Here is a 26913-nt window from a genome sequence, read left to right as displayed (position 1 = left end):
CTATAAGATTCCCCCCCTCAATCTTCTAAATTCTAGAGTGTACAAGCCGAGTCTATCCAGTCTTTCTTCATATGAAATTCCTGATATCCCAGGAATCAGTCTGGAGAACCTTCTCTGTACTCCCTCTAAGGCAAGAATGTCCTTCCTCAGATTAGGAGACCAAAACTGTACGCAATACTCCAGGTGTGGTCTCACCAAGACCATGTACAACTGCAGTACAACCTCCCTGCTCCTATACTGAAATCCTTTTGTTATGAATGCTAACATACCATTTGCTTTCTTCACTGCCTGCTGCACCTGCGTGCCTACTTTCAATGACTAGTGAACCATGACACCCAGGTCTTGTTGCATCTCCCCTTTTCCTAATCGGCCACAATTCAGATAATAGTCTACTTTCCTGTTTTTGCCACCAAAGTGGATAACCTAACATTTATCCACATTATACTGCATCTGCCATGCATTTGCCCACTCACCCAGCCTATCCAAGTCACCTTGCAGCCCTCCTGGTTTAGAGGGGTTTAAACGATTTAGAGATGTTTAGAGGGCTTCAGATGGGTTCAGTTGTGTTTAGAAGTGTTTAGAGGGGGTATAGAGGTGTTCAGAGGGTCCCAGAGGGGTTTAGAGATATTATAAGCCCCCCGTGAGAAATTGTATTTCTCTGAAATTGAAGATAGACATAAAGCTGGAGTAACTCAGCAGGACAGGCAGCGCAGCGACTTTGGAGAGAAGACCCTTCTTCAGACTAAACTGAACTCTCGTCGGTGAGATTAGTTGTGATTGTCTGAAGAAAGGTCTCGACCAGAAACGCAACCCTCTCCCCAGAGCCCTTGCCCGTGCCGTTGAGCCGCCTTCAACTTCAGAGCCAAACAAAAAACACTGGAGTGCTGGAGGAACTCAGCGGGCCAGGCGACTGTCTCACCCGCTGGGTTTCTCCAAGCATTTTTGTCTACCGCAAAACGTCAATGATTCCGGGAATGCCGAGGCGACAGTGTGAGAGAGCTAGAGAGAGACGAGATGGGGAGCGGGAGAGAGAGGGAGGGAGGGAGGGAGGGAGATAGGGAGAGAGCAAAACACAGAGAGACACAACGTGGGTCGGTAGGTGAATGACTAACCTGCACACCAGGAAGAAGCCCCTTCTCGCGGTCCGGGGCCCTCACTCATGATGGTGAGTTTAAAGAAATTCTCAACGTGTCATCGATCTACATGTAATTGTGTTTTAAACAAGTATTAATGACGCCGCGTGAATTTTATTCAGAACACAACGTCATTAATACTTGTTCAAAACACAATAACATTTACTGAGGAATGCGGATGGATGCATTGATGACGTTGTATAACAACGTGTTAAGTACTTGCTGATAAGAAGTGCTAACAGTACTAGAGACCAAGCGTAGGTTGGGCGATCGTTTCGCCGAACACCTCCGCTCAGTCCGTAATAACCTACCTGAACTCCCGGTGGCTCAGCACTTCAACTCCCCCCCCCATTCCCAATCCAACCTCTCTGTCCTGGGTCTCCTCCATTGCCAGAGTGAGCAACAGCGGAAATTGGAGGAACAGCACCTCATATTCCGTCTGGGGACCTTGCGTCCTTATGGCATTAACATTGAATTCTCCCAATTTGGCTAGCCCTTGCTGTCTCCTCCCCTTCCTTAACCCTCTAGCTGTCTCCTCCCACCCTCCCATCCGCCCGCCCTCGGGCTCCTCCTCCTCCTCCCCTTTTCCTTCTTTCTCCCCCCCCCCACCCCCCATCAGTCTGAAGAAGGGTTTCGGCCCGAAACGTCGCCTATTTCCTTCGCTCCATAGATGCTGCTGCACCCGCTGAGTTTCCCCAGCAATTTTATGTACCTTCGATATTCCAGCATCTGCAGTTCCCTTTTGAACACTTTGTCTACTCCACTGCGATATCTCCTCAAGGTATGCCTACTTTGAAGAAGTTCTCCTCCTCTCTCCGGAGACAGTTTCACAACCTCCTCTCTAACTGCACACCTTCTGTGATCCCCCCTGCCCTCCAACTGTACGACCATACCCTTACCCAGACTCGATACCACAGCCACATTTGCTTCCTCGGGGCCTGCCTTCGCCATCATCTCATACCCCATGGCTTCCAGCTCCAGTTCCGTACCTCCCAGTTCGGACCCCAACCGGACCATCGGTACCGACTGGCTATCCACCGGCATACCCAGCAATTCTCCAACCGGGCACTGAGATCCACCCTGGTCGCGATGCGCCGGCACCAACAGGACCTCACATCGACACTCCCTGTACTTCAGGCCTCACTAACCCAGACCTGCAACGGACCCCAGCTGTATTTCATCCGCCGGAAGATCCACCTCTTTAATAAAAAATTCCTGGCCTACCTTAATTCCACCAAGGACCTTAAATTATCCCGACTCCAGGCCGCTCCCGACGCCTACACTCCGCGACTCGACCGCCCGCAGACTCCGGGCCCCAACTCTGGCCCGCATCGCCTGCCCGAGTCCCACGACGCCATCTTGGCCACTAGGAGCGACTTCCATACTCACCGGGACGCCGCCTTCACCGACCTCCACATCGATGCCGCCGACGACCCTCACCTGCCGACCGATGACGCCCAGCCTCGCAGCCTCTACGGTAACTTGGACTCCCTCCCCATCGCCGATTCCTCCGACATCGCCGCCCGACCCGAACTACCCGACATCGCCGCCGAACCGGGGCTCTCTCAACATGGCCGCCGCAACGCACCCGATTCATCTCGCCGCCGACCTTCCGCCCACCGGGACCACCCACGCATCGCCCGCGGACCCCGACTCAACCACCACTGGACTCCGACCATCGGGTCCGGTGACCCGCGCCACTCGACTCCGACCATCGGGTCCGTTGACCCGCGCCACTGGACTCCGACCATCGGGTCCGTTGACCCGCGCCACTCCACCCCCCTCCAGCAACCCACAGCCGTCGCCTTACCTGGAGCCTGGACTCTGCACTGGGCCTGCAGCCTCCACGCTGCTTACTCCCACTCTCCTGGACTTAACTCCACCGGGTCCTAGCGCCCGTCTGCCCAGCCTTGCCAACCTCAGTGGCTGCTCCACTGACCCTCCCCCATCCCCCCCCAACCATGTCACACCCGCTCTTCCCCACCCACATTACAGCCCTCTCTCCCCCCCACCCCCTGACCACCCACCACTCCTCCAACACCCACAACCCCCCCCCCGACACATCGCCCCGTCCCCAGTCTACCCACCTGCCTTCCTCTGGCCCCAACTCCCACCCCTGCCGGGTGTTCACCATCCCCCCCGACCTCCCCCTCTCCCCCACCCAACGGTCTGTCCTCAGCAGAGGTCTTACCTTTGTCCCCCTCCGTCCCCATCTCAATGAGTTCCGCGCCCACCATGACTTGGAGCGCTTCTACCGTCGTCTCCGCCTCACAGCGCACTTCCATGGGAAGGAGTCCTCGCCCCCCAATGATGACCCCTTTTCCCGTCTCCAACGCACCCCCTCCTCGTGGAACCCCCCTCATAAAGTCCCGGCTCTGGAACTCTTCATTCAGAACTGCCGCCGCGACGTCAACCGCCTCAACTTCTCCACTCCCCTGTCTCACTCTAATCTTTCCCCCTCTGAACGCACTGCCATCGAATCACTCCGCAAAAACCCAGATTGGGTCATCAAACCAGCCGACAAGGGAGGTGCCGTGGTAGTCTGGCGCGCCGATCTCTACAAAGCTGAGGCCACGCGCCAACTCTCGGACACCTCCTCCTACTTACCCTTGGACCATGACCCCACTGACGAGCACCAGGCCACCATTTCTAGCACCATCACCGACTTCATCAATTCCCACGCCCTACCTGACCAAGCCTTCCAACCTCATCGTTCCCCAGCCCCGCACGGCCCGTTTTTACCTTCTCCCCAAAATCCACAAACCCGGCTCTCCCGGCAGACCCATTGTCTCTGCGTGTTCGTGCCCCACCGAACTCATCTCCACATACCTTGACTCCATCCTATCCCCCTTGGTCAAATCCCTCCCCACCTATGTTCTAGACACCTCAGACACTCTCCGCCGCCTCCACGCATTCCACTCTCTGGGCCCTCACCCCCTCATCTTCACCATGGATGTCCGGTCACTCTACACCTCCATCCCCCACCAGGATGGCCTCGGAGCCCTCCGGTTCTTCCTCGACCAGAGGAGCAACCTATACCCAGCCACTGACACTCTCCTCCGCTTAGCGGAGTTGGTCCTCACCCTCAACAACTTTACATTTGACTCCTCCCATTTCCTCCAAACACAAGGCGTAGCTATGGGCACACGCATGGGCCCCAGCTACGCCTGCCTCTTTGTCGGGTACGTTGAACAATCCTTGTTCGAGACGTACCAGGGCCCCATCCCCGACCTCTACCTCCGTTACATTGACGACTGCTTTGGTGCCACCTCCTGCACCTACACACAACTGACTGACTTCATCCACTTCACCACCAACTTCCATCCGGCACTCCAATACACCTGGACGATTTCCGACACTTCCCTACCATTCCTTGACCTCACCATCTCCATCGCAGGGGACAGACTCCTGACCGACATACATTACAAACCCACTGACTCACATGGCTATCTGGACTACACGTCTTCCCACCCTGCCCCCTGTAAAGACTCCATCCCCTACTCCCAATTCCTCCGCCTACGCCGCATCTGTTCCCAGGATGAGACATTTCATACCAGGGCATCGGAAATGTCCTCGTTCTTCAGGGAACGGGGATTCCCCTCCGCCACCATAGATGAGGCTCACACCAGGGTCTCATCCATACCCCGTAACACTGCTCTCTCTCCCCATCCCCGCACACGCAACAAGGGCAGAGTCCCTCTGGTCCTCACCTTTCACCCCACCAGCCGGCAAATACAACACATAATCCTCCGCCATTTCCGCCACCTCCAACGTGACCCCACCACTCGCCACATCTTCCCATCTCCCCCCATGTCTGCCTTCCGCAAAGACCGCTCCCTCCGCAACTCCCTCGTCAATTCTTCCCTTCCCTCCCGCACCACCCCCTCCCCGGGCACTTTCCGTTGCAACCGCAAGAAATGCAACACCTGTCCCTTCACCTCCCCCCTCGACTCCATTCAAGGTCCCAAGCAGTCGTTCCAGGTGCGACAAAGGTTCACCTGTATCTCCTCCAACCTCATCTACTGCATCCGCTGCTCTAGATGTCAGCTGATTTACATCGGTGAGACCAAGCGTAGGTTGGGCGATCGTTTCGCCGAACACCTCCGCTCAGTCCGCAATAACCTACCTGACCTCCCGGTGGCTCAGCACTTCAACTCCCCCTCCCATTCCCAATCCGACCTCTCTGTCCTGGGTCTCCTCCATTGCCAGAGTGAGCAACAGCGGAAATTGGAGGAACAGCACCTCATATTCCGTCTGGGGACCTTGCGTCCTTATGGCATTAACATTGAATTCTCCCAATTTGGCTAGCCCTTGCTGTCTCCTCCCCTTCCTTAACCCTCTAGCTGTCTCCTCCCACCCTCCCATCCGCCCGCCCTCGGGCTCCTCCTCCTCCTCCCCATTTCCTTCTTTCTTCCCCCCCCCCAACACCCCATCAGTCTGAAGAAGGGTTTCGGCCCGAAACGTCGCCTATTTCCTTCGCTCCATAGATGCTGCTGCACCCGCTGAGTTTCCCCAGCAATTTTGTGTACCTTCAGTACTAGTTAACACATCGTTTGTGTCTGATGGCCGTGCAGCGGTTGTTATACACAAAGATCCTATAGTGGAGCTCTGCTAGAAGATCTTTGGTTATACATGTTCGTTTAAAAAAAAATCCGGATGGCGAATTAAAAAAAACTTTAGTTAACAAAGAGAATTCGTATTTCCGTACGAAATACGGAACATTAGTGCGGGGCCCCCCTTAGGCGCGGGGCCCAATTGGGAGCAATCGGTCAAATCGGCTTAAAGCCGGCCCTGTAATCATGATTAGAATCTCTGTAATCTCTGGTTTAACCTGCAGCAAAAAATCCTCTCTGTATTCCTGTCGTGCTTCTGTCATTTCTGTAATCACCAACTGCACCATATTACTTCCACATATCCCGCCAGTCTAGTCCTGGCTGTTTATCACCATCACTGACATCCGTGCCATGATCTCTATACAACTCGTTTCTCTTTTACATCACCAGGGATTGGAGGGGAAGTCATTGGGGAAGTTGGGGAAGTCCAGAACAAGGGGTCACAGTTTAAGGATAAGGGGGAAATCCTTTAGGACCGAGATGAGAAAAACATTTTTCACACAGAGAGTGGTGAATCTGTGGAATTCTCTGCCACAGAAGGTAGTTGAGGCCAGTTCATTGTCTATATTTAAGAGGGAGTTTAATGTGGCCCTTGTGGCTAAAGGGATCAGGGGGTATGGAGAGAAGGCAGGTACAGGATACTGAGTTGGATGATCAGCCATGATCATATTGAATGGCGGTGCAGGCTCGAAGGGCAGGAATGGCCTACTCCTGCACCTATTTTCTATGTTTCCTAATGCATATCTTCTTGGTCATGCTAATACCTTCTGCTCCTATGTCTAATGACAAATTTTGCTTTATAGCACTCTGTGCAGTGCCTTGAGATGCCATTGAGAAATAGGAGAGGCCAAGGATTAACACTGGAGGTAACAATGCAGATATCGGAAGTGAAACCCTTTTACATGTTAATGGATCAAACAGAGGCAAGCATGGTTCCACTCAGTCGGACAATGTTGGAGAGATGCTGGGGATTATTTTTAAGTAACATGAAGTCAAAAACACGGAAGCAGGCCATTTGACCCAACTGGTCCACTCCAGAGTTTACACTGTACATGAGCTTCCTTCTGCACCATGTGCCATAGAGTTATAGAGCTATACAGCACAGAGACGTATTTTCCCCTACATTTCCATGGGACAAGGACCCTTTTCCTCTCGGTAGTTTTTGAATTATCTACCCCACAGTCATTAAGTATATTCATGGTTGCGAAGGATAGGTTTTTTGGACCATAGGGGCAATCAAGGGTTTCGGGAATTAGGCAAAAGCTGGAATTGCACTTACTGAATGATGGAGCAGACACATGTGTGGCCCATTCCTTTCCTTATTTTTTGATGTCATCACTACAGTTAATTAGGAAAACTTCCTAGAATCAATTTTACTCCCTGGAATGGAGAACATTAATAACCATTTATACTGATCATATTCACCAACACTTGGTCCATAGGCTTCTGTGATCAGGCTAGTCAAAGAATATAGAAGGGTTAAGAAGCAGGAGGAAGCGAAGATTGCCTGTCCCAGTCACACAGAAGAAGACTTTAGTAAAGAGGTTTAGAGACTCCTGAGACCATAAAACGTGCTTTAGAAACAAGTTTGCTCAGTTGACATTGGATTTAAAGTTTAAGAAATAATGGTTTATTCTTAACCATTTATGACTCTAAAATATTTCTAAGGCTTTTTGTGTGTCCATTCCCAGAGATTCAATTGCATAATATTTTTTTTCCTCCCAGCGTTATATAATTGGAAGTTGTTTTTTATTTACCAGTTCTCATCTTGGCGTTGTTTCGAGTCGTTCTGACATGATCTGACCCAAACCCGACACTGTGGTCTGATCTCTTTGGATTTGGTAGTCAGGCTCTTTCCACACCTACCGCCCTCTGATGCCACATTCTAGTGTCTCCCTCCCCTCCCGCACCCTCCTCCGCCCCACCGGCCACCATGTGCCCGGCTGAAATGCCCAGTCATCGCTCCTCAATGATGAGACTTTGACATTCTATCTTTGCAACAGCTGTTGTGCTTGTGCATAGGTTGATTGTACTCAGGTATAACATGACTTAATTGGAAACAAAGCTTTTCACTGTATCACAGTTGATGCGACAATAATAAACTAATCTCATTAGCAACCCCCAGCCCTTACTGAGACTGGTCTTACAGTAGTGAGTGTCACATTCGCAAGCTCAGATATGTATAATGGCCAGTCAGTTGTGCCCCAAGTGGTTCCTTCTGTGTCCTGGCTTTGACCATCATTCGGGTTAATTGGAATTTTCTGGCCATGCCTTTTCTCTTTTTCTCAGCCTCTAGTATAGGAGTAAAGAGATTTGAGTATAGGAGTAAAGAGGTCCTTCTGCAGTTGTACTGGTGAGACCACATCTGTAGTATTGTGTGCAGTTTTGGTCTCCTAATTTGAGGAAGGACGTCCTTGCTATTGAGGGAGTGCAGTGTAGGTTCATGAGGTTAATCCCCGGGATGGCGGAACAGTCATATGAGGAAAGATTGGAAAGATTGGGATTGCATTCACTGGAATTTAGAAGGATGAGAGGGTATCTTATAGAGACATATACAGTTATAAAATGACTGGACAAGCTAGATGCAGGAAAAATGTTCCTAATGTTGGGGGAGTCCAGAAGCAGGAGCCATAGTCTAAGAATAAAGGGGAGGCATTTAAAACTGAGATGAGAAAAAACTTTTTAACCCAGAGAGTTGTGAATTTGTTGAATTCTCTGCCACAGAAGGCAGTGGAGGCCTATTCACTGGATGAATTTAAAAGCGAGTTAGATAGTGCTCTTTGGGTTAGCTGAATCAAGGGATATGGGGAGAAGGCAGGCATGGGGTACTGATTGTGGATGATCAGCCATGATCACAATGAATGGCGGTGATGGCCCGAATGGCCAAATGGCCTCCTCCTGCACCTATTTTCTATGTTTCTACAGAGATACCAAAACATTAAAAGCACCAGACAGGGAGCTTTAAACACTATTATGTTTGGGAAGCAGTGATGGATATTTGTTAAATGGATGCGTGAAGTCGGGGACATACTTACTCATCAATGCCCTCCAGCAGTCTGAAGTTGAGATTATCTTTAGCCTGCAGAAGCCTTGCTGCATTGTCTATGTAGACAAGCTGAGATGGATTGCCTTTTCGAATCTAATGCAAAAGTTTATGCCCATTAATGATCGCAAGAAGTTCAAGTTTAGAATCTAGAATCCTTTAATCAGCCAATACCCAAAAGGAGTGAACACTTTTTTCCATCAGCTCTGCCGGACCATGAACACAAAGGGCTGGTTTGGCATCAGTGCACTAACCAGGACCCCTCCCACCCCCCCCCCCCCCCCCATTTTCACCACCTCCAACGTGACCCCACCACTCGCCACATCTTCCCATCTCCCCCCCCTGTCTGCTTTCAGCAAAGACCGCTCCCTCCGTAACTCCCTGGTCAATTCTTCCCTTCCCTCCCGTACCACCCCCTCCCCGGGCACTTTCCTTTGCAACCGCAAGAGATGCTACACCTGTCGCTTTACCTCCCCCCTCCATTCAAGGACCCAAACCGTCGTTCCAGGAGCGACAGAGGTTCACCTGCATCTCCTCCAACCTCCAACCGCTGCTCTAGATGCCAGCTGATCTACATCGGTGAGACCAAGCGTAGGCTTGGCGATCGTTTCGCCGAACACCTCCGCTCGGTCCGCAATAACCAACCTGATCTCCCGGTGGCTCAGCACTTCAATTCCCCCTCCCATTCTGAATCTGACCTCTCTTTCCTGGACCTCCTCCATAGCCAGTGAGCACCACCGGAAATTGGAGGAACAGCACCTCATATTCCGCTTGGGCAGTCTGCACCCTAGTGGCATAAACATTGAATTCACCAATTTCCGGTAGCCCTTGCTGTCTCCTCCCCTTCTCAGCTCTCCCTCAGCCCTCGGGCTCCTCCTCTTCCTTTTTCCTTTCTTCTCCCCACCCCCCCCCCCTCCCCCACCCTACATCAGTCTGAAGAAGGGTTTCGGCCCGAAACTTTGCCTATTTCCTTCGCTCCTTAGATGCTGCTGCACCCGTTGAGTTTTTCCAGCACCTTTGTCTCCCCATGGTGTAATATGGGCATTGGACACTAGATGGTGCTTACCTTTTCGATCTAATTTTCTAATTAGTTTAATTAATTAATGTTGATCGTTTGCCACTGACGAGTTATGACTTCCTTCTCAATTATATTTTATCTAAATCTGTGCAAAATTTAATGTAGTTCCGAGACATGGATCACAAAAGTTGATTTCTAGACACATTTTTGATGCTCGGCCCACAGCCTATATGACTTTACCTATTTGTCCTCAAGTATTTGTCTGAGCCTTAATTAGAGGCAGAGATCACAATTCTAGCCACTGGTTCTCTATGGTAAGTCCGTAACAGATCAGAATCAGGCATCCAATGCTTGTAGGCAACGTATTTGAATCCTTCTCAACAACAATTAATGTAAGGAAAAAGCCCTACAAAACTTCACATGAGTGTTTTTAAAAAAATATATTTTATTTTATTAGAAGTACAATCATATGGCACCAAAGTGCCTAATATATATTTTCATAATACATGTTATGTACAGCTTCTTATTTTTTTTTGTTATAATAAAGAAGAATAAGAATAAGAAAAATAAATTAGATAGTAAAGGATAGAAAGACGTGGGATATATAGTGTGTGAAGAAGAAGAAAAAAGAAGAATGAATGAAGAAAGTTGAAGAAAAGAAAATAGGAAAAAGAGAATAAGGCATAAAGAAAAGAAGTAAGGAGATCATTGTTTATAATCTTGACCATCCCTCGTCTAGTCCTGAAACAGTTAGCTTTTACAATTGTGTTGCACTATATGATTCCAAAAAGACAACAAATGGAGTCCAACTCGTTATGAATTGGTCTGATTTATCTATTAGGAGGAATCGCATTTCCTCAAGATGTGCGGTGTCCAACATGCTTGTGATCCACATTTTAAGCGTTGGTATTGATGTATTTTCCAAAATTTAAGTATTAATTTTTTTGCTATTATTAAACCATAATTAAAAAATAAATTTTGAGATGAGTTCAATTTATTCCCATCTTCCATTACTCCAAATATAATCATTTCAGTATTAGGTTCCATTCTTATCTTAAATAATTTTGTAAATATTTCAAAAATATCACTCCAAAATCTATAAAGTTTTATGCAGGAAACAAAAGAGTGTGTTATAGTTGCGTTTTGGGATAAACATTTATCACAAATGGGGGATATATTTGGATAGAATTTGTTCAATCTTGTTTTTGAATAATATAATCTATGTAAAATTTTTAATTGAATTAGATTGTCTTTTTTTTTTTTTATATTTTATTTTATTAGAAGTAAGTACCTAAAGTGCCTAATATATATTTTCATAATACATTTTATGTACAACTTCTTTTTTTTTTTTTATTACACTGAAAAAAGATTAGAATAAGAAAAAGAAGTTAGATAGTAAAGGATAGAAAGATGTGAAATATATAGTGTGTGAAAAAAGAAAACGAGTAAATGAAGAAAGTTGAGAGAGAGAATAGAGAAAAGAAAAGAAAATAAAAAAAAAGAAAAGGAGATCATTATTTATAGTCTTGACCAACCCTCGTCCAGTCCTGAAACAGTTATTTTTTACAATTGTGTTGCACCATATGATTCCAAAAAAAACGACGAATGGAGTAAATATTTCAAAAATATCATTCCAAAATCTATAAAGTTTTATGCAGGAAACTAAGGAGTGTTGACTTGAAACTTGGCAGAGTGGATATATTTTAAAATGGTGAAATTATTTAGAAAGAATTCCAGTGGATAGGAATCACTGACCAAACATTCTCCATCAATGATGGATCAATGTAAAGAGGCAGAGGAATCGAAAGTTGGTGTGGATCCTGAACTCTTTCAGATCACAGTGATCAGGTGGGATGAGATCATACAGAAACCAACAGGGATTTAATATTTTGAGGTGGGAGATGGAGAGCACGAGGAGATCATTGGACACTAGGAAATTGGTGTGGGGATCACTATGTGCCCAATGTAGATGGGGAACAACTTTACACAAATTGTAGCATATGCTGGGTAGAGTTAATAGAAACATAGAAACATAGAAAATAGGTGCAGGAGTAGGCCATTCAGCCCTTCGAGCCTGCACCGCCATTCAATATGATCATGGCTGATCATCCAACTCAGTATCCTGTACCTGCTTTCTCTCCATGCCCCCTGATCCCCTTAGCCACAAGGGCCACATCTAACTCCCTCTTAAATATAGCCAATGAACTGGCCTCAACTACCTTCTGTGGCAGAGAATTCCAGAGATTCACCACTCTCTGTGTATAAAAAACTTCTAATAAGGATGTGGGGAGTATAGGATGAGTGTAGGATTAGTATAAATGGTTGGTTGATGGTTGAAGTGGCTCAGTAGGCTGAGAGGCCTGTTCCATGCTGTACCTCTCCATGGCTCCAGCAAGTAGGGCTGTGTAGAAGTGATAAAGGCATGCATGAGGGTGGAGTGACAGATGCAGTGCTCTATGACTGCATTGTGGAGGATGTGGTGTCTACAACCACGTCTAGGACAAAGCAGAACAGACGATGCTGCAATATTTTATGACAGGTTTCTGACTGATCAAAGGCTTGACACTGAGCAAACTGTGTGATAGCACGGAGGCAGCTGAGTTCACAGGTGGCAGTGAATAGAAGCCACACCTGTGAACTCTGACCCTATGGCTGTCGACATTATCATCAAGGGGCAGCCTAAAGATGAGGAAGAGGAATCCCCAAATCCCTCAAAGTGTGGTCTTTGGGATCCATACTTATTGCCCAAGAAGTTGCCTTGTTTCTGTGACAACCTACAGCCTCTGTGTCAATAAACTGGCCGCAGGGAAGGAAATGGAAAACTTTCCAGAGACCAAAACTGGAACAAAATGATTATGCAGCTTGCGTCTCCCAGCTTCCTGCAGTACCAGCCTCACTCTGCTCTTGGCTCAAAGCTGTGGAATCTGAACCTTCTAATCTAGTGAACTGACTTCATACATGTTATTTTGCAAAACTAAAAATATGTTATTTCAGCATATGGTCGTGGAACTGGAACAGGTTGTGTCAGGAACTATCCATGATGTTGGGCTGGAACGTATGGTACTTAGACTCCTGGGGGTTCTGCTTATTTGAGCCATTGGTCTGCCAGCACCTCTGTGATTGGCCCTGAAATGAACTCTCACTAAATCACCACAGCTAATTCATATTAGAGGGATCAATGGTCATTTGTTCTGCACAAATTGAGAATTTTGCTGTTTATTCCAGTTCAAAACAAAAATTAGTTCTCCTTTTTCTGCTTTGCCCAATCCACGAGCAGGGGAATTGGCAAGTAACTTGCTGTTGATTGTGAGAACTTTCCAACACCTGAGAACAGCACCTGTTCCATCATCTGCTTTTGTCTCTGTCTGTCAGTCTGCAATATTATTGAGATCTATGATCACTGTGTGAGAAGCCATGGGCATCAGTCTATATCAAAACACGTTACTAGGGAAAGTGTTGGCACAAAAATAAATTAATATTTCTCACAAACACTGCATTCTCCTTCCAAATATTCAATTTCTTTGTCTTGCTCTAATTATTCGCACTGGGCTATCTTCCCTCAACTTGTCTCCATTACTTGGTCATGATCAATGTGGAAAGTTCTGGCTTGTTTTTCCTGCTGCATATTAAGACATGTATGAAGAAGGGTCTAGACCCGAAACGTCACCCATTCCTTCTCTCCGAAGATGGTGCCTGTCCCACTGAGTTACTTCAACATTTAGTGTTTATCATATGATATGGATTTTTGGACTCATAGTTCATAGGAGCAGAATTAGGCCATTTGGTCCATCGAGTCTACTCCGCCATTCATTCATGGCTGATCTAGCTTTCCCTCTCAACCCCATTCTCCCGCCTTCTCTCCACAACCTTTGACGCTTTTACTAATCAAGAACCTGTCAATCTCTCCTTTAAAAATACCCAATGACTTGGCCTCCATAATTGTCTGTGGCAAAGAATTCCACAGATTAACCACCCTCTTACTAAATAAATTCTTCCTCATCTGCTTTCTAAAGGTATGTCCTTTATTACGAGGCTGTACTCTCTGGTCCTGACTCTCTCCACTAGTGGACACATCCTCTTCACATCCACTCTATCCAGGCCTTTCACTATTCGATAAGTTTCAATGAGGTCCACCTACATCCTACTAAACTCCAGCGAGTACCAGCCCAGAGCCATCAAACACCATCTCACTTGGATGGTTGGCTGTACCACTGGGATGTGCATATTTGCATATTGGTGCACCTGCTTTATATACACAAGTCACTCACCAATATTAACATTGATGGCCAGAAGGAGATCTGCTGGTCTCCTGGGACTGTCCCATCAACCTTGATAGCTGGATCGTGTGAACTAGATCATATATATGATATAGGAGCAGGAGCATGATATAGGAGCAGGAGCCATCTTGATCTTTGCCCAGAACACGTTCCCACTCAATCCCACTTCTGTTTCGCACAGGGTCCAAAAATCTCAGTCTTGAATATTTTCTTTAATTGACCATGCGGTGTATTCCAAAGATTAACAGTCCTCTGAGTAAAGAACTAAATCTTCTTCAGTCATAATTTGCCACCTCTTTATCTTGAGAAAATATTAATTTGTTCTATACTCTCCATTCAGGAGAAATTACCTCTTCTGATTACCCTGTCAAACTCTTCATGTTTCCATTAACTCTTAAAAGGAGATAAAGCTAGAAACTCCCACCCCATTTAAAAAGTGCCTGAATATTTAATGAACTACACGGCAATTTTCAAGTGATGGGAGCTTGACAAGGTCTCTGTTGAACATAATGGTTCATTTTTACGCAATGATTTTGTTGAAGAAAGTGGGCCATCCTTTTGTTCAAGAACATTGATAAGAAAATATCTCAAAAGTGAATGACTGACAACTAATTCAAATGCAGCCTTGCTGAATAAAGGAGACATTAAACAGTAGGAAATGAAACATAATTTGTACCTAAGTGATTAAAAAGGTCAGACATTCTGGGTACAATGTGGACTATATTAAAGAAAATGTGCAACAAAAAGCAGAATTTGTGACAAGTACTTTCAACAGATGGATTACTGAAATATAGATTCAGTGTGGTTCTTCAAGGGAAACTTTAGGATATGTCTTGCTAGAAAGTATTTCCACAATTTATATTTCTTTAAGGCTCACAAAGGTAACCCTGTTGGGTTTGTGATGTTTATCCGAGGTAAGCCAATATGGGACCCACAACCTTGGCACACACGTGCTCTGAATTCCACACATGCACCGTAGGTCATTGGACATGCACCAATAACATCTGGGACTTCCTGGGTTTGTGGTGGAGCTTGAATTTGATGGGGGACTGTGAGTCTGCACCAAATCACTGTCACATACAAACACAATAGTCATCCACTAATTACGTTTTTGAAGGCTTGGGCAATATTTTTTCTGGATGCAGGCACCGATGCCATGGGCACAAATCACCAGCTCAGTTTCTGACACTTGGGATGGTTACAGATCATCCCGTTGTACGGGGAACTTGGCTAGAATGCTACTCAGGTCGAGTGAATGCTGCACAGTGTTGCCACAGGATAAAGTCTGAACTGAAGCAAACTGCAAATAAGTTGCGATCAGGGTCATAAACAACGTTGCAATCTCGCAGGTGATCACTGTCTGCCCATCTGCTGAGAGGTGCTGTCAGAGGTGCATTAACAAATTGCTGCAGGACATTTTGCACAGTGACTGCAGTGCACAACTGGATCTTCTGGTTGTTAACCATTTAAATCCCAGTCCCATATTGACCTTGTCCGGGGCTTCCATAGCCAAAGTGATGCTACACACAAACTGGAGGGACAGCACCTCATATTCCACTTACAACCCAATGGTATTAACTTTGAAGGTACACAAAATTGCTGGGGAAACTCAGCGGGTGCAGCAGCATCTATGGAGCGAAGGAAATAGGCGACGTTTCGGGCCGAAACCCTTCTTCAGACTGGTATTAACTTTGAATTCACCAATTTAAATGAACTACGTCACCCCTCTCCCCTACACCCCCCTTTTCTTAACCCCCCCCCACCCCTGTGCAGCACCTGGGCTCACACCAATTTGTCCTTTCCCCCTCCTCCTACATTGCTTATTCTGGCTTCACAATTTGCAAGTCTTCAATTCATCTACTTTATCTCACACCTTCTGCTTTAACCTCTGCAATTTGTTCCATCTATCTGCCTATCAAAAAATCCCCTCACCTGCCACACTTTGTCCGGTCTCTCCTTTCCCCCAGCTCCCTTTCCCCTTCCCCTAAATCAGTCTGAAGAAGGGTCCCAACCCCACAATATCACATATCCATGTTCTCCAGAGATGCTGCCTGACCCACTGAGTTACTCCAGCATTTTATCTTGTACAGTGCTCAAGTATTGGAGTGACAATTTAAGGTGGTGGATAAAGCAACAAGCGGATAAACTTCTGTCCTGGACAGTATCAAACTTCTGGTCGGAGCTACATTTATCCAGGCAAGAAGCGAGCATGCCATCTAACTTATAGAAACATAGAAACATAGAAAATTAGGTGCAGGAGTAGGCCATTCGGTCCTTCGAGCCTGCACCGCCATTCAATATGATCATGGCTGATCATACAACTCAGTATCCTGTACCTGCTTTCTCTCCATACCCCCTGATCCCTTTAGCCACAAGGGCCACATCTAACTCTCTCTTAAATATAGCCAATGAACTGGCCTCAACTACATTCTGTGGCAGAGAATTCCAGAGATTCACCACTCTCTGTGTAAAAAATGTTTTTCTCATCTCAGTCCTAAAAGATTTCCCCTTTATCCTTAAACTGTGACCCCTTGTTCTGGACTTCCCCAACATCGGGAACAATCTTCCTGCATCTAGCCTGTCCAACCCCTTAAGAATTTTGTAAGTTTCTATAAGATCCCCCCTCAATCTTCTGAAGCCTTCTAAAGCCTTGTTGATAGTATTAATTCCTTGGGAGATTACTTACAACAGAGAACCACAAATACGTAGTTACTGTATTTACATAGGTGATCGATTTTTGTTTTCTGACAAGCCATTCTAGTTTGGAGCTCCAGGTGTAAAGATCATATAAGTCCCTGAACGAACTGGAGCTATGTTTGATTGTGTGGTGCAGTGTCAGGTATGATGCATTGCACTAATTGGCCTTCCTGCTGTTACTATCCAGGGTATGATAATGCACAAGCAAGTTGCCAGCAACGGTGAAACACTGCTCAGTAAGAGAAGAAGAGGGAATAAATGATGTGCTGGATGGGTTTTCTCATTCTTTTTTATTTAGATACTGTTGCTAAGATGTGCTGCAGTGAAATATTTTTGTTTCTGGGTTTAACCCTCCAACCTTAAAACTGTACTCCCCAGGTTCCATCAGCATGTTTCCTGCCCAACCAGAGGAAACAATATTCTGGACTTAGTTTACACTAATATTACTGAAGCCTACAAAGCCCTCCCCCTCCCCGACCCTGGACAGTCTGACCACCTCTCTCTGTTCCTGCTCCCCAAATACACACCTCTGATCAGACGTGTGAAACCTACCGTGAGGACAGTGAAGGTTTGGCCTGAGGGGGCTGTCTCTGTTTTACAGGAACAGTTTCAGCAAACAGACTGGAGTCTGTTTGCCACCCAGGCCACCTTTAACTCCCAAGTGGACATCAACTCATACACCTCAACAGTTTTGGACTATATAAAATTCTGCACTGATAACGTCACTACCCACAAAGAGATAAAGACCTTCCCTAACCAGAAGCCGTGGATGAGCAGGGAGGTCAGACTCCTGCTGAAGGCTCGCGATGCCGCTTTCAGATCTGGCAATGCTGAGGGATACAGCTCATCCAGGGCCAATCTGAAAAAGGGAATTAGGAATGCTAAACTCAATCACAAACGGCGGATTGAGGAGCATTTCCAAAACAACTCCGACCCCAGGCGCATGTGGCAAGGAGTCAAATCCATTGCCGATTACCAGAAAGTTAACACCCCCCCCCCCCCAGACAACGCCTCCCTTCCTGACGAGCTAAACCATTTCTATGCTCGCTTTGACCGGGACAACAAAACTCCAGCCATCAAAGTTGCTCCACCCGCGAATGAACAACCCCTCAGTCTCTCCACCTCTGCTGTACAAGATGCACTGAGCAAGGTGAATGAGCACAAAGCTGCCGGCCCAGATGGCATCCCCGGGCATGTGCTCAGGGCATGTGCTGGACAACTATCCCTGGTCTTCACTGACATTTTCAATCTGTCACTGGCCCAGGGTGTCATCCCTACTTGCCTCAAGACATCAACCATTGTGCCAATGCCCAAACAATCAGCTACAGGGAGTCTCAACGACTTCCGCCCAGTGGCACTCACCCCTGTCATTGCAAAGTGCTTTGAGCGGCTGATCTTGGCTCATCTCAAAGCCAGCCTCCCCCCCACACTGGACCCCCATCAGTTTGCCTACCGGACCAACAGGTCTACAGATGACGCCATATCGGCGGCCCTACACTCTGCCCTGACCCACCTGGACAGCAATAACACCTACATCAGGATGCTGTTCATTGATTTCAGCTCTGCCTTTAACACTGTCATCCCCGCCAGCTTGATCACCAAACTCAGCGGACTTGGCATCTCCACCTCCCTCTGCAATTGGACACTGGATTTCCTCACCAACAGACCACAGTCTGTTAGGGTCAACAACCTCACCTCTTCCACCATAACACTGAACACCGGCGTGCCACAGGGCTGTGTGCTCAGTCCTCTCCTCTACTCCCTCTTCACCCATGACTGCATCCCTAAGAATGGCTCCAACGCCATCATTAAATTTGCCGACGACACCACGGTGGTAGGACTGATCAGTGACAACGACGAGTCAGCCTACAGGGATGCGGTCCAGCACCTGACAACCTGGTGTGCCAATAATAACCTCGTCCTCAACTCCAAGAAGACGAAGGAAATTATTGTTGACTTCAGGAAGAACAGAGGGGGCAGACATACCCCCATCCATATAAACGGGACTGAGGTGGAGCGCGTCTCCAACTACAAATTCCTCGGGGTACACATCTCGGAGGATCTGTCCTGGTCCCGCAACACCTCCAAGCTGATCAAAAAGGCGCAGCAGCGCCTTTACTTCCTGAGGAGGCTCAAGAAAGCTCACCTGTCCCCCCAGATCCTGACCAACTTTTACCGCTGTACCATAGAGAGCATCCTGACCACCTGCTTCACGGTATGGTACAGCAGTTGCACCGTAGCTGACAGGAAGGCACTACAACGGGTGGTGAAAACCGCTCAGTACATCATCGGTGCCCTGCTCCCTGCCATGGATGCCCTCCACCAAAAACGGTGTCTGAGACGGGCCGGGAAGATCATCAAAGACCCCTCCCACCCCAACCATGGACTGTTTGCCCTCCTCCCATCAGGGAGGCGGTACAGGAGCCTCAGGTCTCGTACTAGTAGGATGAGGAACAGCTTCTACAACAACACTATCACACTGCTGAACTCGGAGTCCCGCCGATAGATTTCTCCAGTCTCTCCGTCCACATTGTTTGCTTACTCTGTATTTTTATTTCTATATTGCACTATTACTACGGACTGACGCTAAACTGCATTTCGTTGTACCCATGCTTGTATTTGTGCAATGACATTAAAGTTGAATTGAATTGAATTGAATTGAATTGAATAACCACAATCAAATTGAAATCTCTGGCCCATAGTTATGATGTGTCTGTAGTATAAGAGAATGTATCTGCATTGCAAGAAGACTTGGTGTGGGCATTTGGCACACAGATGTGGCTGAGGCTCCTCCATCTGCCCAACCTTACCACAGACAGTAGAATCTTTGCAGGCAGTAAAATATTGCTGTGTCGCATTAGGTTGTATTGTATCCAGAGTCAGTTATGTGTTGAAGTCCCATTTGAGATCCAACTCTATGCTGTCTCCCTGAATACTGCACTATTGGAGGTACCAATGTCACATGAGCGAAACTGCCCATTCTTTCCCTCTCAGGTGAATGTAAACAATTCAATGGCATTATCTGAGCATTATGCCATTTCTGTTAGAAAGCTTGCTCCATATAAATTAACAACTGCATTTCCTACAAGTGACTACACTTCAAAAGTGTGTAATTGCCTCTGAAGAGCTTTGGGATATCCTGAAATTACGAAAAGATATTATATCCGCGGGTTTTTCATTTTCTGTTGGACCAATCTACAGGTTTCTCTTCCCAACATACCAGGATATGGACAAGGAGTTGCTCCTTAAGGTTGCTGCATTTCCCATGCAGCAGATCCTCCACACAGGGCTCTGAGATTTCTGGTTTAAAACCGCAACAATGTCGATCCAGGCGATCGTGAACCTGGGGAAACATAACTTAATTATGCCCAGGCATTTTCCATATGTCTGCAACATGTTTACTTTAAAAATACAGCACTATTAAAATGTTTGCCAGGGAAGTTGGCTCTTCGCAACTTGCAGATATAGAGATAATTTAATTTAAACTTCATTATGATATCATCAGCAAGTGTGGACTGTCAGCCAATGTTACTCCAACTTGCCTTTTTGACCACTACATGCAAAATATTTAACTACATAAAAGAAGGGATGTTCCACCAACATCTAGAGGACTCGACTCTCAGAGATCTGGATGATGTGCATCAACATATCAAGGCAACTTCATCTAATTGTTCTGCAGGTTATATTATTATCACAGCCAACAAAGCTAAATTGTCTGAAGAACCTGAATCTGGTGTGATGAAGTAGACTATCATTCTTATAACATGACAAGAAGCAAAAAAGGAAGGCCAAATAACAGATAATCATTTTACAGAATACCTCCCCACTATTCATCAGCACTTTGTGCTTCAGTCACTTGTCACTTTAATAATTAACTTTGTTCCCACGCTGACCTCCCTATCATCGGCCTTCTAGATTATTTCAACAAAGCTTGTTATAAGATTGAAGTCCTTCATATTTTAATTGGGGATGTTATGTCATTCTAGACTCAACAGTGAGTTTAACTGTTTCTGATGATCAGCATTCCTGCAACATTATTCCAGATTTTTGGTAACACTATCATATTACTTGTGTAATTTTAGATAATTATTAGGTGATAATTTTCCAATGTTCTATAGATTCAGGATCAGTTCCTGTGGACTGGAGGGTAGCTAATGTTATCCCACTTTTTAAGAAATGAGGGGGAGAGAAAACAGGGAATTATAGACCAGTTAGCCTGACATCGGTGGTGGGGAAGATGCTGGAGTCAATTATAAAAGATGAAATAATGGCGCGTTTGGATAGCAGTAACAGGATCGGTCCGAGTCAGCATGGATTTACGAAGGGGAAATCATGCTTGACTAATCTTCTGGATTGTTTTGAGGATGTAACTAGGAAAATGGACAAGGGAAAGCCAGTGGATGTAGTGTACCTGGACTTTCAGAAAGCCTTTGATAAGGTCCCACATAGGAGATTAGTCAGCAAAATTAGAGCACATGGTATTAGATTAGATTAGATTAGATTAGATTCCTTTATTGTCATTTAGACCTTTCGGTCTGAACGAAATTATATTGCCTGCAGTCATACACAGAATCAATAATAACAAAACATACAATAAACACAAATTAAACATCCACCACATTGAGTTCACCAAGCACATCCTCACTGTGATGGAGGCAAAGTCTTATTCTCCGTCTCTTCCCACTTTGATCTCCCTCTGCGCTGGGGCGATCGATCCAGGCCGGAGATGCCGCCCTCCAGTCCAGCGGACCTCCGTGGTGATGTCGCCGCCGCCGAAAGCCGGAACGCCGTCTCCGCTTCGAGACGGCCCGCCACAGCATCAGCTCCGGGCAGCCGCCCCAGCTCCAGGCCGCCGCCCCAGCTCCAGGTCCCGCAGTCTCCGCTCCGGGCCGCCGCCCCAGCTCCGGGTCCCGCAGTCGCCGCTCCAGGTCCCGCAGTCTCTGCTCCGGGCCGCTGCCCCAGCCGCCCCAGCTCCAGGCCGCTGCCCCAGTTCCGGGTCCCGCAGTCTCAGCTCCGAGCCCCGCTGCATCAGCTCCAGGCCGTATTGGGGGTAGGGTACTGACATGGATAGAAAATTGGTTGGCAGACAAGAAACAGTAGGGATTAACGGGTCCCTTTAGAATGGCAATCTATGACTAGTGGGGTACCGCACGGCTCGGTGCTGGGACCGCAGCTATTTACAATATACATAAATGATTTAGATGAAGGGATTAAAAGTAACATTAGCAAATTTGTAGATGACACAAAGCTGGGTGGCAGTGTGAACTGTGAGGAGGATGCTATGAGGATGCAGGATGACTTGGACAGGTTGGGTGTGTGGGCAGATGCAGTTTAATGTGGATAAATGTGAGGTTATCCACTTTAGTGGCAAGAACAGGAAGGCAGATTATTATCTGAATGGTGTCAAGTTAGGAAAAGGGGAAGTACAACAAAATCTGGGTGTCCTTGTATATCATCACTGAAAGTAAGCAAGCAGGTCCAGCAGGCACTGAATAAAGCTAATGGCATGTTGGCCTTCATAACAAGAGGAGTTGAGTATAGGAGCAAAGAGGTCCTTCTGCAGTTGTACAGGGCCCTTGTGAGACCACACCTGGAGTATTGTGTGCAGTTTTAGTTCCAAATTTGAGGAAGGACATTCTTGCTACTGAGGCAGTGCAGCGTAGGTTCACGAGGTTAATTCCCGGGATGGTGGGACTGTAAGATTATGTAAGATTATTAAGGGATTGGACACACTAGAGGCAGGAAACATGTTCCCGATGTTGCGGGAGTGCAGAACCAGGGGCCACAGTTTAAGAATAAGGCCATTTAGAACGGAGATGAGGAAAAACTTTTTCACCCAGAGAATCTGTGGAATTCTCTGCCTCAGAAGGCAGCGCAGGCCGATTCTCTGGATGCTTTCAAGAGAATTAGTCAGAGCTCTTAAAGAAAGCGGAGTCAAGGGACATGGGGAGAAGGCAGGAACGGGGTACTGATTGTGGATGATCAGTCATGATCACAGTGAATGGTGGTGCTGGCTCGAAGGGCCGAATGGCCTACTTCTGCACCCGTATTGTCTATTGTCTATTGTAATTCTTCTCCATTTCACCTCCTCTTAGGTTTTGTTTCCTTACACTAATAAACTCTTTTGTCATTTAACTATGCTGTTTACATATTTTTTTACAGGTCCTCTTTCAAACAATCCTCCCTCCCCTTATTTCTCTGCATCTCAGAACCTGCTTATCTTGAAGTATTCCCAGTACTAATGAAAAGCCACTGATGCTGCCTGAATTGCAGACGAGTTTCTGGAACATCTGTTGTCATTTCAGATTCTTAGCATCTACAATATTTTGCTTTTAAGCTTTAACATACTTAAATGAAAGGGATATTTTAAAAGGTGAAGTCTTTTGAAATAACATTGCTAATATTAAATGGAGGGATTGACTTAATATTACGAGTGAAATCTAAGACTGGGACTGAAGATTAGATATAAGTTGATGCCAGCAGTGCCAAATAAATTCCATAACTCAGTCTTTACAAATATGGGTTGTGGCCATATTCCAAACCAAATTACATTGACTCAGGAATCTGAAAACTGACATCAGTAAAGTATATGTTATGAAGAAACCAAAAGAATTTAATGTGTACTAAGTGTCTAGGCCAGATGGGAAAAATCCTAGAATAAGAAGCTCTGTGACCAGGCAGATGTTTTTTAGATCTCTCTCCCCATCTGATCCCCACTTTAAAAATTGCCTTTCCATATCTCCTCTGAAATAAATTAGTTTGTGTAGTCACTATTCGATTTTCCCAACAAATGTTGATGAAATGATTGATATTGAATATGTCTAATATTTTTTAAATGTGTAAAGTCACCTTAAATAACCTCTTTTTGTCAAGGACACTGTTCTTGGCAAATGTTGTGGGGATAACGGGCTGTGTGGGATGGAAATGTAGATTGTATACAATCTATAGATTTAATATATATGCTCTTCGGCCTTATTGTCTGTTAAATAGAGAGGCGTCTTCAATCCTTCTATTTCTTGGATTATTTCAAACTCCTCCAGTCGCTCCTCAGTCATTTCCCAATTTGAATCAAATTGAATTACTAGAGGTTTGCTTCAGCTTAATCACCTGAAGGCTGGAATCATCCTGTTCAATCTTCCCCTCAGGGTGGGACCTTTTTGAACTTGCATCGCGCCAATCCACAGATCATTTGGGGCTAGAAAAGGACATAAAGTGCTGGAGAAACTCAGCAGGTCAGGCAGCGTCCCTGGGGAACGTGGATAAGTGATCTAAAAATATCTGCCTGATCACAGAGTTTAAAGGATATCCACTGATTTTCTTACTGGATTTAGATAGAAAAATGGTTCTTCTGAATTTCCTACTGGATTTAGCTTGAGATCTTATATATAAGCATAAAGTTGATCCTAAGTTCTGGTATTATCTGAAAACTCAAACTACTTCTCTACTTCCCCAATGAAGTAGAGAAGTAATCTTAAGGATGTTTATTCTATTTCTAGTATCCGACCAACCATGGCAGCAAGTAATAGGGAACTGGTTCTTGACAGTCCTCCAAAGATTTGATTAATCCTGTGTATCTGACACACACCTTTTCAAACAACAGACAAAATCAAAAATATTCTAAAATATTCACGAACCAACACAAAGGCTTTGCATGTTTAATAGTTTCAAAATAGCTCCCCCGATACAGGAGCTTGATCGCCCCGACGCCGATGGCCCGACCGCCGGCTACGGGAGCCAAGATCGCCCCATCAACGGAAGGCTCGAGGCCCCCCGACAAAGAATGGAGAACAACGAATGGAAGAGATTGAACTTTTTGTCGCCTTCCATCACAGTGAGGAATGTGGAGGAGTCACTGTGGTGGATGTTTATGTTAAAATGTATTTTGTGTGTCCTGTTGCTTTTTTATTGGTATGACTGTATGGCTAATGAAATTCCTCGTATATGTTGCAAACATACTTGGCTAATAAAGTATGATTATGATTATGAAAATACATTTCTAAAATAACTGATTTTTAGATCCTATCATTAATGAAAATAGATTTCTAAAATAACTGACTTTTAGATAGTATCTTTAATGTAGTAAGACTCCCAAAGAGTTTCAAAGTGGTGTTACCTAAACAATTTGCACAATGTTGGATAATGTTAGTCAATGGTAGAACGCCCATGTGGTGGAAGAAAAGATATCTAGAGTTCAGGGTAACTAATGGTATGGTTGCAAAAATTAGACTGATCAAAAGACATGCCAGAATTTACTCTGGATCTAAGCATCCTTCCATATCACTTCCTCTCGGCTTATAACAATAAATTTCTCTTCCTTTTCATCTCTCATATGTTTATCTGGCTTCCCTCGAAATGGAACTGCTTACCTCATCTTACTGCTTGCAGTAGTGACTGCCACATTGTTACCACTCTTTGGATAAAGAAGTTTCCATTGACTTCCTTGCTGGATTTAAAGGAAGTCTTATATGACCACAAATGGAAGCTATTAAACTGATCTGCAGAATTTTCAGGGATTGATTAGACGCAGGCTGTTTTATTGACGCACAGAAGCAGAAAAGTCACCAGATGCTTGGATATATAAAATTGATGATAATATTGCTGTAATATTACCCCTAGCTCAGTTGATCAGCTTTTGAGTGTTTCTACTACCTGAAGCTTGGAATGTCCCAATGCTTTCCTCAATGGCATCCCACCACACACTCTCCATAAACTCAAGCTTGTCCAAAATTCAACCCTATTTCTGTGATGAATGAACAGGGCTGTGTGTCAAAATTCTCCTACCTTCAAATTCTTCCAGTTTACGCATCTTGTGTGGACCTGATTTTTATTGTTCCACCTTGGGGCAATTGGACAGAAGAAAACTATCAAATTTATGGCAGGATTTATGTGCTGAATTGAGGGCCTTAACCTTGCCTCGGGTCTCTTTTGCTTGGATTCTCTTTCCAGATAATTAAATTCTGAGAAGCGGTCAATCAGAAATTCTCCTTAAATTGACATTTACACACTTAAAATCAGATACAGGTATGGATGGAGAAATGGCAGATGGAGTTTAATCTGGGCAAATGTGTGGTGTTGTACTTTGGGAGGTTGAATGTAAGAAGAAACTATACAGTTAATGGTAGGACCCTTAATAACATTGATGTTCAGTGGGATCTTGATGTCAAAGTCCATAGCTCCCTGGAAGTAGCAACGCAAGTAGATAGAATGGTAATGCCCCTGTCCCACTTAGGAAACCTGAACGGAAACCTTTGGAGACTTTGCGCCCCACCCAAAGTTTCCGTGCGGTTCCCGGAGGTTTTTGTCAGTCTCCCTGCCTGCTTCCACTACCTGCAACCTCCGGCAACCACCTGCAACCTCCGGGAACCGCACGGAAACCTTGGGTGGGGCGCAAAGTCTCCAGAGGTTTCTATTCAGGTTTCCTAAGTGGGACAGGGGCATTAAGAAGACATATGGTATGTTTGTCACCATAGGTCAGGGCATTGAGAGTAAGAGTCAGGAAACCATGTAACAGCTTTATAAAACTTTGGAGAGGCTGCATTTGGACTATTGTGTGGAGTTCTGGTGGCTCCATTACAGGCTATGGAGGCTTAGGAGAAAGTGGTTTACCAGGAGAGGTTTACCAGGATGTTGTCTGGATTAGAGCGTGTTAGCTGCAAGGAGAGTTTGGACATATTGTCTCCTCTGGAGCGATGGAGGCTGAGGGGAGAACCAATAGTAACTTATAAAATTAAGAGATTAGTCCATCAGAACCTTTTTTTCAGGGTGGAAGTGCCAAATCCTAGCTTTAAAGGTAAGAGGGGGAAATGTTAAAGATGTGCAGGGCAAGCTTCTTTACACAGAGAGTGGTGGGTGCTTGGAATGCATTGCCAGGGATGGCGGTTGAAGTAGATATAATAGAGGCTTTCAGATAGGCAAATGAACATGCAGGAAATAAAGGTATCTGGATCATGTGCAGGTAGAAGGTATACATTTGATTTTTATATCATGTTCAGCAAAGACATTGTGGGGTGAATGGTCTGTTCCTATGCATTATTGTTCTATATCCTAAAATAAGCGATGAGACCAAATAAATGTGCAATAAAAGGGATGAATCATATCATTCTTCAATAGAAGTCATCTGTTTTATTATATG

At 45.7% G+C, this 26913-nt stretch overlaps 1 protein-coding gene across 1 annotated transcript in view; it reads right to left on the bottom strand.

The window, feature by feature from the left end:
* Positions 1-26913, bottom strand: part of gask1a (golgi associated kinase 1A) — a 45200-nt gene that overhangs the window by 6954 nt on the left and 11333 nt on the right. The window contains exons 3-4 of the mRNA XM_033019105.1: positions 20002-20124; positions 8782-8885 (exon numbers count right to left, since the gene is read on the bottom strand). Of these exons, the coding sequence (XP_032874996.1) occupies positions 8782-8885; positions 20002-20124 (227 nt within the window). The remainder of the gene's footprint in view (positions 1-8781; positions 8886-20001; positions 20125-26913) is intronic.

Source organism: Amblyraja radiata, chromosome 4 (genome assembly GCF_010909765.2).
Source record: "Amblyraja radiata isolate CabotCenter1 chromosome 4, sAmbRad1.1.pri, whole genome shotgun sequence".
Taxonomy (NCBI): domain Eukaryota; kingdom Metazoa; phylum Chordata; class Chondrichthyes; order Rajiformes; family Rajidae; genus Amblyraja; species Amblyraja radiata.
Note: the sequence above shows the minus strand (reverse complement) of the source record. Positions and strands in the feature narration are given on the sequence as shown.